At 39.6% G+C, this 14,633-nt stretch overlaps 1 protein-coding gene across 5 annotated transcripts in view; it reads left to right on the top strand.

Moving 5' to 3' along the window:
* LOC110986244 (uncharacterized) overlaps nt 1-14,633 on the top strand; it is a 52,344-nt gene that overhangs the window by 9,021 nt on the left and 28,690 nt on the right. For all 5 annotated transcript variants that reach the window (XM_087134475.1, XM_022247978.2, XM_087134476.1 and 2 more), the window contains 7 exons: nt 1,014-1,325; nt 3,008-3,059; nt 4,002-4,186; nt 4,719-4,922; nt 5,058-5,109; nt 7,892-8,043; nt 9,608-9,805. In XM_087134475.1, coding sequence (XP_086990601.1) covers nt 1,014-1,325; nt 3,008-3,059; nt 4,002-4,186; nt 4,719-4,922; nt 5,058-5,109; nt 7,892-8,043; nt 9,608-9,805 — 1,155 coding nt within the window. The remainder of the gene's footprint in view (nt 1-1,013; nt 1,326-3,007; nt 3,060-4,001; nt 4,187-4,718; nt 4,923-5,057; nt 5,110-7,891; nt 8,044-9,607; nt 9,806-14,633) is intronic.

The raw sequence follows: 14,633 nt of genomic DNA, 5'->3' as shown, positions 1-14,633 counted from the left end.
CTTGAAGAACTCGTACAGCCCATTGTACGTTTAGCAAAATAGTTGTTGTAATTCACCAGAGGTAAGCATTATTGTGTAGAATCTAACCATCAACAGTTCTATTGGTAGATAACGTTCTGTACATTTAATAAACAGTCAAACGTCAATGAGAAGATTGATTGTTATATTTTGTACTTTAGTGTAATTTTCCATGTAAGTCCCTAATTTTTTTTTCTTCATATTTTGGGAATTACTCCCTGTATGTGAATGGATTTCGTTTCTCATGTTGTTTTTCTTAAACGATTCGTTTTTGTTAAAGAGTGATATTGTATTCAGGTTAATTGTCAACTTCAAGATCAATAATCTTGACCTGACCTGTTCCTTAGTTCTCAAAACAAAGGCTCCTTCGTGTCGAGGCTCTATAATTAAAGCACAATATTAGTAAATGCCGACAGATTTTTCTTTCTCACGACTAGGTGGCACTGAACCTGATATAGAAGACCTTAAAGTGCCTTCGGCAATCTGTCTATTAGATTGCATTGTTAATTTGTTCTTGTCGAAATGGAAAGTCCATTTCAGATGCCTGGGTCAAGGAAGGGTCCACGTGTAGTAGTACCTTCTGTCTGTTCTTAAACAATGTAAACACCTCACGCCGCGCCTATGTGACTGTGCTTTGGGGTGGTTTGCGTGAGAACTATAATATAGCGGTTGTAACCGCATACTCGGGCTCCTTGTCCACTTGACTGATACTGTATTCAAATTAGACCGGCTTGCCTCCGACTTGTGCAGTCGGACTAAGCAGGGGAGTCTGTCGACAACAAAGGTACTGAGCCTTCTACTTGGTCCGTTCGTTCACCTCTGTCATGCGCGTCACATAATGCGCTGTTCGCGTCAGATGGAGTGGCCAGGGACACCCATAGGTCTATCCCAAAATTTCTGATACCTGTCGTCAATCTTGGTGCACACCTCCAAAGTTTTGAGAGAGTATTTCTACTTCGTTTTTCCTACAAACTTTTAATTCGTGGCTGCACCAGGACCGGAGTTCACCGAGGAGCTGTTCCTTAGCGCGCCGACCGGTGAGGGCTACGGGGACAACGCGGTGTTGATGCGGTGCAAGGTCGAGGCTTGGCCACCCGCTCATGTCAGCTGGTTCTACAAAGACGAGCCTCTTGGGGATGGTGATGAAGCCGTGGACCCGGATCGAGTGGAGCTGAATTCAGATCAGGTGCAGGGAGTCTACACGCTCTTGTTGAAAGAGGTTGAGAGCTTCGATACTGGGGTCTACACATGTAAAGCTAGCAACACCATCGGCGAGGCAACAAGTGCAGCCGAATTGATCGTTCAAGGTAAGGGGAAAATTTTATTTCATAATTCTTATGTAGTTACTGATTATCAACTTTCTTTGAAGTGATGCAAAATTTTCATTTCGCATATTTCTCCTGTTTGATCATTCTTAGCAGTACTTTTCAGTGTTTATAAATTTGATTCTACAACTTCTACGTTCTTCAGTAAGAATCTTCAAGGTATCAAAGCCTAATTGTGCGCAAAAATGGTACGACAGCAGAATTATCCATATGAATCTTCCATGCATGTATCTATTCGGTTTATAATTATACATCCTTGTTATTCTTATGAGGAAGCGTTCACTATGATATTCTCCTTTTATGAACATCACGTACTTTCAATCACAATAGGCCTATGCTGTTTGTAGTCGCGACGCCATCGGTCTTGGAATCGCTGTACGGTACGGTTCAGCTTGGTTTGTTTCAATTGTCCTTCGCGTAAACCAAGAACAGCATATTTCCAAACACAGTTGTAACATGAGTTTCGAAACCCTGACCTAGCCAAGGTGAAAACAGGTTCACTTGAACAATTCAGAGGAGGCACAAAGCGATTTTCGTTTTCTCCGGTTCACCGAGCCCCAGAATAAGAGACTGCTTGCCGCAGGCAAAGTCTACGTTATCCAGACACCTGTTAAGTAAACAAATAACTGGTCCTGTAAACTTGATGGCTATTCATTACCTCTTCAAAGGACATGTCAGAAACATATTATAGGTCACGCACATTTATACATTAAGTAAACATGCCAGGCATCAATGTTAAAACCGGTTTGTTAACAATATTGACTTGGAAATGTTTTCCAATGGTTGTTTTGTTTTTCTCTCTCAAATTTGTAATTGTACAATCATGAATGTTTCTGAGATGCCTGGGAGTGGGAATCTTCTTGTCCTCATCGATATTCTAGCAAGCTCTTACTGCGTTGTCGAACTCAAATTTTGCGGTGAATGCATTTGGGATGATTTCACAGATGAACTTGGTCGAGTAAATTGAGGATGTTCGGACAGTGTTCTTTAAATAGTCGTAACATAACGGATAAAGAGCCCAAGAAGTCGTTAGGAAGAGCAACGTCAGCAGGAAAATTTGGCCGTTTTCTAGCCTTTCCGTGAGCCCTTTTTGTGTCGTAAGATTCCAATTTCTTGTTTATAGATAAGTACTGATAAGGATCTTGTACCAGTTTTACACGATATCACGCTGGCGTGCTTATTGATACGTAAAGAATTTGGATATAGGCCCAGACAAAACTTGTCCAAGGCAAGCGCAGCAAATTATATGGGCGTGAGTGAGCATTGTTGAATAGACAGGAAGGGGATCAAATCAAGTAACAACGCGTGAAATCGAAAGCTCCCCTGGGTTATTTCAGTATTGTTGGTGTGTGCTTTCCTGGACTGAAGACTCATACTTAAGTGTTGAATGCCTATCTAGGTTCAAAATTCTGGAGAACATTGACTTTAAAGCAACGAAAATAATCCACTTGTGTTGTTGTTGTTGTTGTTAATGCATGTTTACGCTTGTGCCTACAGTGCATTGTTCTATTCGACAGAGAGAATGTCCATCGTTTAGACTTATCGCAGTATTTCTGTGTTCTGTAAATTCAATACACCATCCCTCCCGCCAGTTATGTCTAAGTTGGCATCCATGTTCGGCCAAAATTATCATAAAGTTGTGATGATCATTCAATCCTTCACAGAATCGGCGTCAGATTCGGAATACGAAACTGCTCGTTCCTATTTTACATCTGGGTAAGTCTTTCCACTCATGTAAAAAAAAAAAAACAGATTCGAAATAGGTCATGTTTCTTTATGTCTCGTTTCTTTATTTACATGTAGCTTGACGCTATTTTATGATAATGTCTAATTATGATTAGTCTAATTATTTCGATTTGAATTCGCCGTGCTTGCTGTATGTAGTGAGCCCCCTACACCTTCAACTTGTTTTTATCGTTGACTCGACAAACACGATACTGGCTTGCACTTGTTTGATCTGCTATTTCTTGCGATCGCAGGTGTTTAAAAAGTCAATAGGACCGGCAAATACCAAACGATGAAAATGAGCATTATGATACGCTCTGATATCGCTAGGCCGATGGTACACCTTGGATGACCTTGTTTACACAAAGCAGAGAAACGTTGACTGAATTTGGATGCGTAACTAAGCAGAGTTGAAGCAGTAACCCACATGTGTATGATATTGAACAACTAGGCATAATGAACACGGGCAATACAGTCACAGTACGCAAGGGGAGGAGGTCGGTTTCTCTCAGGTGGTTCATCAGTGTTCAGTGCTTGTTATGGGAAATCAAAATCGCATTGTTATGGTTCGCTCTTGGAGCACTTCTTGATCGTTTTTCTCTGTGGAAAGTATATCCGATCAACTCACATCTTAAAGTGTTGGTTCTTTGAAGAGGAAAAATTGGCCACGCAAGAAACTAAAATAAACCAGAAAGTGGCCTGAACATACTGAAATTCTACAATCACTCACTTAAAATTTGATGTTGCTGAGATTGTCGGAATGTGAAGAAACCCAAGCAATAAAATGAAAAACTTGTCTGGCTTTATCGTGACATAAAATAAAATAAAATGCAAAGAAAACAAAACAAAAACCTTCATGAGGGACTAAGTTTGGTAGCTCCCCCCACACATAGACTCCTGTTCTTAGATGAGAATCGCTTTTTTGCCGCTTAGGGATGAAATAGTGGATCATCTCGGCGAGACGTGGTTGTCAAGAGGAATTACAGAAGCGAACACAGTCGCTAAGAGGACTGTAAAGATTACAACACACGGAGCCACTGCACCGCGCTTCACCTTCAAGCCCCAAAGTCGAGTAGTTGAAATCGGCCAAACAGCGAAACTTATTTGTGGCGTGAAAGGTACCAATAAAATAAGATGAAAATAAAAAAAATTATAAAAATAAAAAACTGCAGGAAACTGAAGCATCACGAAACATCACGAAAACAAATTGAGAATGTAGTTTCAGTATTTTTTTTCCTCGTTTTCTGGAGCACTGTTTTCTTTATTAAAGGCGATTGCCTCATGCCATTTCAAACAAATCAGAGCTTTCATCTTTAGTATACCTACACTTTTGTCAATTTCTTTCATACAAGCTCTTTGGACAACATCTAGAAGGTACTTCTTGACAGCATTATGGCCTGGCCTACTCTGGAAATCTTAAGAGCTGTTTTCAGGTTGTGAAACAATAAGCTTTTTACTCCAAATATTCCACGGCCTCCCCCGTATACAGTTTGCTTGAGACCAAGGGCTTAGTACGTCAAATCTTATCATTTCACTCCGTGTGGGGTAATTTATCTTCAAGTCATTCCTTCTTGTCTTGAATATGGGCTCTGTGTTCTTAATTCCCTTAATCCGTTAATTGGTAATAACAAGAACAAACGTTTGTCTTAGGATCGCCCAAGCCACACGTGAGTTGGTTCAGTCAGGGTATGGAACTCAAAAACGAGGGACGTTACCGCGTCTTTGAGGGTGACGAACCGGGGAACTTTGTGCTTGAAATCCGTGAGATCAAACCCACTGATGCCGGTACCTACACCTGTACGGCTGGGAATATAATAGGGCAAGTCTACTGTTCTACAGATCTCTCCGTTGAAGGTTTGTATTTCAGAGTTACCTCGAGTTCGAATGAGTTCTTATACCAAAGGCTTTGCAGTCAAATAAATGCTGCCTGCAAAATTCATGCTTCTAATCCTAAAATTTATAACACGCTATTATGATTTTTTCTCCCAGAATTTGGTGAGCTGGATGTTGATGTTCAGATTATGGCTGACGAAATGTCAAGGTGAGTCGCCACTTGTGATCATTTATTGTCAATCCCCCTAACAACCAGCCTCTTGTCTTGTCGCTTCACGTCGTCAAAACCTTTTTAAACTCCGCCTTCTTGAATCCTGAAATTACAAGACGATTGAGGGCGTCTTTCATCTCCGCTCGCGCATCATTTGTGATAATTATAAGCACAGTTTAGCCAAAAGCAGGCAGAAATCTTGGTTTCACTTTTCCGAAGTAAAGGTATTTATAAGCTGGTTATGTGTGTATCTGTAGTGAATAAAATGTCATGGTATTCTAGCATTTTAGTGGGTACACTGTACCCACTTTTCTGGTAACATGCCGCTGACTTTGCCAAGAACGGTTAAAAAATCTTTGACTTAACACTAAAAACGTCGGAGTCTGAATGTGAGTTGAAGGTTGAGTTTGTTTCCCGCGAGTAGACTGTCCACATGTGTTGTCAAAACCCCTTTTTTGGAAAAATTTTCGAATACATTAAGTTAAATTCTGATACTATGACCTTCATAATGCATGCTGTGGAACCTTTGTTAAGGATTTCAGTATCATGAAATTTAGCCTGAAATTGCAAAACAGTAACTTCCTGAAATCTGGCACAAAATCACCTGAGTGTTCAATAACTGGGCAGACTTGAATAAAAATTTCAGAAAATCACACATCAACATTCAAGATTTTTCTTGATAAATTCTGATAAATTATTGTTGTCTCCACTCACATACCCAACTACAAGTTTGTCACAAAACTCTGTCTTATTTCGGGCACGTTTTAAACAGAGTTCAATATGCACTTTGGAAAATCAGGCCAACATAGAATTTCATCGGAAGTTTACAGAAGGTAGGCCTACATGTATGTTGTAAACTCAAGATTTATTAACAGGTTTATGAAGACTCGATGAATTGTCACTTATTGTGAAAATTGACCTTTAATTTCTGGCCTAGTGAGGAGAAACAAAGTATGCCTCATTGGGATGCATCAACATCCTCACTCATAATATCCAAACAAACAAACAAACAAACACCCCAACCCCCCCCCAACAAACAAACAAACAACCCAACAAATAAACTCCTATATTTTATAGCATCTATTGTTCCCATAGCAGTGGTCATGAAACCGGAATCCCTGAGCTGCATGTACATGAGCATTGTTTGGTGGATTGATCGTTAACCTTTTTTCTTTCCCTTTACCATTGCTGTGGCTTTAAACTTACAGTACATGTACATGTACTTTCTGTTTGGGCTCCCTGAGTGCATACATGCAGCTGTTCTAATCTATTGTTTGTTTACCGGTTGTAAAGATGTACCAGCCTGCTTCCTGTAGGTTTAGATAGGGTTCTTTTCTGCAATTAAGTTGATTAATTGTTGGAGTTTATATCCGATCTGTTAGAAACAGTGATACAAATTGGCAGGTACATGTACATGTAAGTGGTAAGTAATCTAGTCCTCACCCATTTTTGTAGATCTTTTTTCTCTGTGATCTGAAAGTGTTGACGTTAGTTGTTTATTTATTTTCCAGATTTTACAATTCAGTTAATTGTTTTGTAGCTCTTACTACAAATACAATAACCAAAAAGAAGCATTCTTACAATACTTATTGTGATTATAGACCCCCCACCCCTTAAAAAAACAAACAAAAAACCTGAACAATGTCTGACTGGGTTTATCCTTGAGACATGTAATCAGATTTTCCAAGAAAGTGTCTATTTTAAGTCTTTCTTTGTGGCGTATACGTGCAATAATGCCTGGAGAAACTGAAAGGTTTGTGACCTCTTTGACTTTGTCTTGAATTTTCCTCATGAATAGAAGTTAATGATATGTCCTTTTGGATGAAACACGGGTGATTATGTTGTTTGTGCTCAGCTGATCAGGTTTAAAGTATCAGGTTTTCTTGCATAATGCACAGTTTATATATCAGGGTCACATGAGCTCAGTTTCGTGGTGAGTATCACCATCCAGAAATTGATGATTTACAACTTGCTACTGCAACATTTCCACAAGTCTGTCTGTGTAGGGATTACTGTACATTCCTTGTCAAGTTTTGGCTACTGGTGAATGGTCGTAAAGCATTTCCAATCACAGCTGAACATGATGACATTGCAGGTAATAAGGTCACCCTGGGTTTAGCTCCCCAGGGAGATGTTTTTCACAGAAGAGCCATTGATTTTTTTTTCTCACAGCTTGTACAAAAGATTCCCCTGTCACATGGCCAGTCAAGCTGTTGCAAGGATGACCAGAAATCAATGGAATTCTGATACGGGCAAACTGACGGCATTGTGCACTGCACTGTCACTGTCCATCACACTTGTTGCTGGGTTGTTTGATGGCATCAGTTGGAAAGGTTTCACCCAGGGGGGTTAGAAAACCACTTCTGTTACTCGCTATTTAACACAGATGGGAGCAAGCATGTTGGAAACAGTTCATGTAAACACCAGGCCTTGGAAAAACTTGTTGAGTAGATACAAGCCGAGGCAGCGTAATTGTTGGATGTGGTGGTTAACATTTGTGGAGCTAGACATGCCTCAGGAATCATGAGTCAAAATGAATTTATCAAAGTTGGTGAGAGAAACCAGTTAAGGAATTGTTTGGGTGACTGTTTACTGGCTTCCTGTGTTTTGGATGGCAGAAGCAAAGAAAAGATATCGCGTTTGGTGAGTCACAGGGCTAATTTTTTGGTCTTCTCTGATGTGTACTGTAATGCATCGAGGAATCTTCTAAACCTTTGGATGAGTTTGATAGCAAGAAAATCACTTAAAAAATGATTTCTTTTTCTTTTTGTTTCTATAGCTTGCCAGTCCAATATCTCCAGTATGGACCCATGGTTGCGAGGGAGGCGGCGGTTGAATCTCCAACCACCAAAGAGGAGGCGCAACCTGTTATTCCACAGAAGTTGTTTGCCATGGAAGGAGAGCCCACACAGCTACAGTGTCCAGTGGCAGGTAAGTCAGAGTTTTATAGTTAAAGGGGATTTATATAAGGACAATTTTTATCTGACATATTGGCATACAACATCTTCATCTCTTCATATTTACAATAACAATTGTTTGTATTTTAAAAATTGGTAACCTGAAGAACACTGTTCAAAGCATTGCGAACAGGATTGTGTCATTGGAGCACTGGAACGTTATAGAAACAAAACCTAATGAAGAAAAGAACAATTACATCCACATATTCTAGCAGTGAGTAATTGTGTAGGCTGTCGTTTGTTTAATAAAGTTAAGCTATATGTTGTTGGACTTTTTGTACCTACAAAAGGCTCAAGGTACGTGAACCATTGCTACCTGGTTTTGTTTTTTTGTTTTTTTTGTCAACACTGATAAGACAACTAATTTTGTTTTTAATGACACTACGCAAAATGTGTCGACTGGCTGAAAAAGAGTTCAAGAGTTTTCTCAGAAAGAATGTGTTTATGCCAGTCAGACTGAAATATTCTGGTTATGTTGTGAACTTAGAGTCTAACCACGGTGATCCTTTCCATGAAATTGGGGTCATTTCCTGAAGTTTGTTAATTTTTGTTGTGATTAAGTTTGTGTTTGTTGTGGGGCAAATCATTGGAATACCAGGAGTTTATTGTTAATCTTACTCTGTGTAGGTTCAGCCAGCCAAGTCTAAATTTGCAAAGAGTTGACGTGCAATTTATTTGACAATCCACTTTTTCGCTGTAAACAGTTGTGAACCAATTGGATTTGTTCCTCTACTTTTCATTTCAACTTTTACATACATGTTATCTGACACGGTAATTTAAAATACATTGAGAGTAGCCTTTGTTCGTGTGAGTGGAAGATCACAAGGTGTCTAACCTGCTTCTGAAGTTGAACAATATTAGTAAATCCATCTAATGCCAAGGGTGGCCCCCCCAATAAAAAAAAGGCCCGCTAAAGAGGAATAGACAGGAACATTACGAGGAAGTTAAGACTGGAAATTAATTATTGCCTTGCCATGCTGCAGCCTGAGTGCAAAGACCACATGCTGGGCATTCTCACCCACTAGATCTGCTGTTAATGATTAATGCCGGCTATCATTTGTAAAATTTACCTTGCAATGACACCCACAATGCAGTGTCAACAAAGAAGCCCTAGGTTCCCCTAAGGTCTGGTATGTGTTTGTGTATGATGATATGGGAAACCAGGTTCTGTGGAAGTGGGTTTTTTTGGAGAGGGATTGTACGGAATTACGGGGTGGGCCCACAGGACTCTGATTCAGTTGTGCTGGATGAACTCACGTATGTAGGCAGACTTTTGGATTAGTTTTACCTGTAGATGTATGAGATTCGTTTCATCAGAGTAAGCGAATAATAACCTACTTTTTAAAAAAAAACATTTGCATGCAGTGTTTAAATAGTAACAAAAACTCTTCAAGGTGGCATTGATTAACTTGAGAGGTTATGGAATGCCGGCTTCATGACATCAATAACTGATCGTATTTAATCTGGAGATTATATTCTTAGAAAAATGGCACATCCGATTTTCCTCGCAACCTTGATTTGGTTTCCCCCATGTGCAGGTCATGAACGGTCCTCTGTTACTTGGTACAAAGACAGGGAAGCCGTAGTTCCTAGTGATCTCAGAGTCATCAGCGAGGGTGGCGATAGTCATCTTCTGACGTTCCTGAAGACTCAGTTGGATGACGAGGGGGAGTACACGTGTTGCCTCACCGAGTCACCTCATACTTTACTCTGCTCCTGTGTCCTAATTGTCAAAGGTAAGTTTGTGATTGTTTTTTTGATCTACACGGAGGGAGTTAAGGTTGAGGTGTATTCTAACATGACCCTTTTAACGCATGGGTAGTCTTTGTTGCTGTAGTGTTCTTCGTACACAGTGTGGCATATTAGTCTCAGTGGTTTTGGATCAGAAGGTATGAAATATCTCAGATATCCAAGGCAACTTTCCACTTGCAGAGAGCAGGGTAACTTTCAGATGGTGCAGCCATTTTTTTACTTCAGTATCGCAACTATCACGCTTTGAAAATGTTGGTATGGGTCAGTATGTACAAGTCTGGGCATGGATGTGGCTACTGACTGACAGTTTTTAAAAAGGGCGAAGAAATGTTTGTTTTCTAGATGCCAGCAACTTTCTCAAGAGTCTCTCTGTTTTCCTGCGATGTTTATTGAGGCCTGTTCCCATGTTTTGTTTGCTACATGTACTGGGTAGCCTTGGCTGGATGGTTGGATGGCAAGAACTATAAATAAATGACATGTAGAAAGTTTCCCTGATCTGATGTTTTCTCACCTCCCAACCTCTGCTTCCTCCACCCACTGAGATATAATTTATTTGTGTGTCTTCATCCTACCAATATCTTTCTGAAAGGATGTGAGTTTGATCACAATGCAGTGTTACATTGTGACTTTGTTTCAGTTGGTTTTCAACGTACTTCAATGTTGTTTTCTTGTTCAATGAGCCAGAAGACTTTTTTTTCTTTCCTAGTTTGCTTGTTAACATATGGTTTAAAGTGGTTAGTTAAATCACCAAAAATCTGTTAAGTTGATTAATAGCTACTGGTACCCAGACTTGGATTAGGACTGTCTAGGATTAGACAGGAACAGATTTGTTAGATTGGTTATATCACAGAGGTTGTCAGTGTGATCAGCTAGTTCAGTTATCATTACTATAATATGAGTTAGGATTGTTCCGGATTAGGTTGGCATGGGTTTAATTGTGACATCACTTAAGTTTACAAATCTATTCATCAGCAGGTAGCATTTGTCATGACTTTGATTTGGGTTGGAGAGTAAAATCTTCCTTTTTTTGTGAGCTGTCCCGTGAAAGTTTTCTCATGGATAATACCATGAAAATTTGCTTTGATGAATTGAACCGTGAGTTTTCATGGTGAATAACATGTACGGGTATTCACATTGATTAATATTACTATTTATATCTGTGACTACAAACACCAAGGATTTGGTTTGGTTTCACAATAGCAGTCTGTGCATTCCAGATCTTTATGCAAATTGCGTAATATTACTTAATCCCTGTTATACATCTCGTAGCTAACAAACAACATCTGCAATTTTTTTGGTTGAATTTTCAAGGCCTTCCAAAGCTCAAAGTTTAAATCAATTAATTTTACCAGTTATTTGTGAGTGCAGTAGGGCATGTGATATTTCTCTGCTTACGAAGTAGATAAACAGACTTTGAAGAGCTCTTTAAAAATATTACTATCATCTTCTGATAAGATTGTGGTTCAAGTGTGAGTTGGGAAACCTCTGACTTATTACAGAATGGAATTGGTATGGAAATAGACTGTAGAATTTCCCTTGTTATTGAGTGATATCGGAGAAATGTAATAATCTTTATCCAATCTGTGGAATTTAAATCATTCTGGAAAAGTCCAGGCGACAAAGATTTAAGGTGTCGGTGCAAAAATGCCATGTCTCATTTTTGAGTAGTTTCCTGTGATTCAATTCAGCACAAAAATTTCAAAGACCTGAAGACCGAAAAGTGAGTTATTTCTGTTTGGCTCTTTGAACCATTTGATAGCATCAAATGTAACAGTCTGTAAGCCCCCCCTTCAAGTTGCTTTTAGCCACAAATAGAATGTCAGGGTTTAGGAGCAGAAAGTTTCACGAAGTCTTTCTGAATGGCAGGCTGAAAGTGACACACACTTAGACAATCCGTGTCAGGAACATAGTCATCAACATCCTTATTCACTTTGCACAAAGGTTGTGAGCTTAGAGATCACATAATCAACACTTTACGAATTACACCTCCCCTTTCGAAGAGGATGTTTGTCTATTGAACAGGATACATGTACATGGTATGAGTAATGTCCAGCGACATTTTCCAACCTAGGCCTTTCTTATTGTTTCTGTTTATTCCAAGCAGTGACTAAATAAAATGGAGATGAGAAAGATGGTAGACATTAGCCTAATACTTATACCATGATAGTTATTTCCATAAAGTTTCACAAGGTTTGTAAATTTTGTGGAATGCATTTGCTGTTACCATTTGTTCACAGTTTTCACGAAGAGACAATTTTCTCATCGGATTGCAAAACATAAGTTTAGAGAAAATCGCATTTGAAGTTTGTCTCTTCTTCAAACGCTTAATTTCCTAGAATTTTCACCAATGCTACTCCATGAAAGAGGGGATGTTACATGACACAAAACTAAAAAACTAATATTTCTAGAAGTTAATTAATGTCATTTATTTTGTAAACAAACAAGATTGTCTGTTTGTGAAATGCCAAAAATCTTGTGACTTTTGGTTTCGTCAAAGTGAAAACGGCACACACAATACATGCTTTTGCCACATTGTGCAACATTGTTTTTGTATAAATTTCTGGAGTCAAATTGTCTCTTCATGAAAACTACAAAACCAGTTTTGCCCACGGTTTTGATCTTTTTGCCAACGTTATATCTATGGAAGACAACATTGTCTCTTCGTGAAAACCTAAACTGCAGTATAGTTAAATATTACCTCACAGGGAGCACCGTGATTTGGGTGATTTCAGTAGATTTGGTAAAAAACGATTACATCCAGTTGTAAGCATTACCTAGCCTAGTTGATTTTGCCAAAAAAACCAGAAACTTGAAAAAAAATCATGACTTGGGGTCAAATTGTCTCTTCGTGAAAACTGTGACAATTGGTTGCTATATATTTACATAAACTGGATCAGGTTTATTGAAGCAAAATTAGGAATTTTACAATGTGCCAAGTAGATCATGGCTATCAAATTATGAACACGCATGTACCACTTTACTTTTAGTAGTTCTCAGAGTCATCATCCCAAATTTCTATCAGTAAAATTGGATTTGTATTGATACCTGAGTAACCATGGTTGAAGTCAAGTACATGTGCGACACCAAGAATTAATGCTAAGCCTACAACCCAAGAGGTTTGTGTAGCTAGGAAATGAAATGGGTTAAGTTTGCAACAAATGCATGGTGAAAACTTTGTTGGTCTGTACATGTACCCGCTTTGGGGGTTTTCTCTCCAGTCATTTTAACTGAACTCCAAGCCAAAATCTGTAAGCTAAGCCTTAACCCAGGGACACTGAGACATCAAAGGCAATTGCCTCAATGCCCATTCCAATGTCCAAGTAGACAAAGTTGATTTTCTTATAAAAGTGCCATTTGCAAGTGAGAATGGCCTTGCCGTTTAAGAACGATGTTCCTGCCGTGCTTAGCCTGTATGGGAATGTCCTTGTCACTACTGTTAAGACTTTCCACACCACATCTGCTAATATCAAAATACATGTACCTGCTCAAAGTATGACGGAGAGATTGGATGTAAGTCAAATACCACCTCATCTTGGTACTTCCTTCTCACACATAAATGAAACCATTATGAAAATGACATCATGAAATACTTATCAGAGCACTTCTTACTCTGACAGCAAATTGGGGTGTTTGTTTGGTTCCACACTACGGTGAATATGATCCAGCCTTTACACAGAGGATTTCCAACTTTGTATTCAGCATCTTTCTGCTAAGCATCTTCAGTCGTGTCAAGACACCGTATCAATAGCATTTTTTCTCTCACCAAGCAAAACATTAATGTAAACTCGTATGTGGAGTTGTGATACAACTGCTTGTAAGAGTTCCACTCCTCGGTCCCTGAAAGTCTGGTTCATTACAAAGTAGATGATGACATTGATGAAACTGTTAGCAACAAGGAGCCAGTGAGACAGAAACATGAAGAGGCTTGGGACCAACCCAGCTTCCAACACGCGCACCAGGGTAGTGATGATGGCGTACTGGTTGAAACAAGTGCAGCCGGCAACCGCCATGCTTGTTGTCATACGGAACAGTTTGGCTGTGTGTTTGGACCTTTTGCCTGATGCATGCCTTCTCATTTCAGAATTCTCTCCCATTGAGTGCGAATTGACTATTGCTGATGGTCTGATCAGGAGCACTTGTTGGCATTTTCTTTTGATGAGTGACTTACAAACTTTCACTGAAGTAACAATTACTGTTAGCATGTATGGAAGGTCTAAACTAAAGAAAACAATGGCAGTATAGGCCATGCTCTTGTTGTAGTGTAGCATGCAGTAATATGTCTCGGGAACATACTCAAATCCAACAAAATTTTCCACAAAAGCTGGGAGAGAGAGCAAGACACCCGTTATCCAGCTGATGAGGATGGTGATCAGAGCAGCTTTCTTGGTAAGAAGACGGCAGTATATCAGGGGATGCACTATAGCAATGTATCTCTCGAGGCTCAGGGAAGCCAACATCATTGCGGATACAGTGAAGAAGATGTGGCTGGAGAAAGCCATGACGAGGCATACTGTGCAACTGTGAGGCCATCCGCTGTGCCGGATGGCAGGGTAGATGGACAAAGACGATGATACACCAAGGCCCAAGTCTGCACAAGTCAGGGATGTTAGTAGGTAGCCATGGGGGTTCCGAAGAGACTTTGTCAGGGCAATTATGATCAAATTCAGTCCATTACCGATCAGAATGAGGAGTACAAGAGTAACGATAGCGGCCACTTGTACATGGCGCAGTATTCCATTGCAGAGTCTGTTTTCACCTAAACCTCTTTCCCATTGGTCTTTATTGCAAGTCTCATTGGAGTATTCTGAATCC

This window comes from Acanthaster planci, linkage group LG03 (genome assembly GCF_054643075.1).
Source record: "Acanthaster planci isolate LZ-2023a linkage group LG03, COTS_SCS, whole genome shotgun sequence".
NCBI lineage: Eukaryota > Metazoa > Echinodermata > Asteroidea > Valvatida > Acanthasteridae > Acanthaster > Acanthaster planci.
The sequence above is the reverse complement of the archived record's forward strand: the minus strand, read 5'-3'. Positions and strand labels throughout refer to the sequence as shown.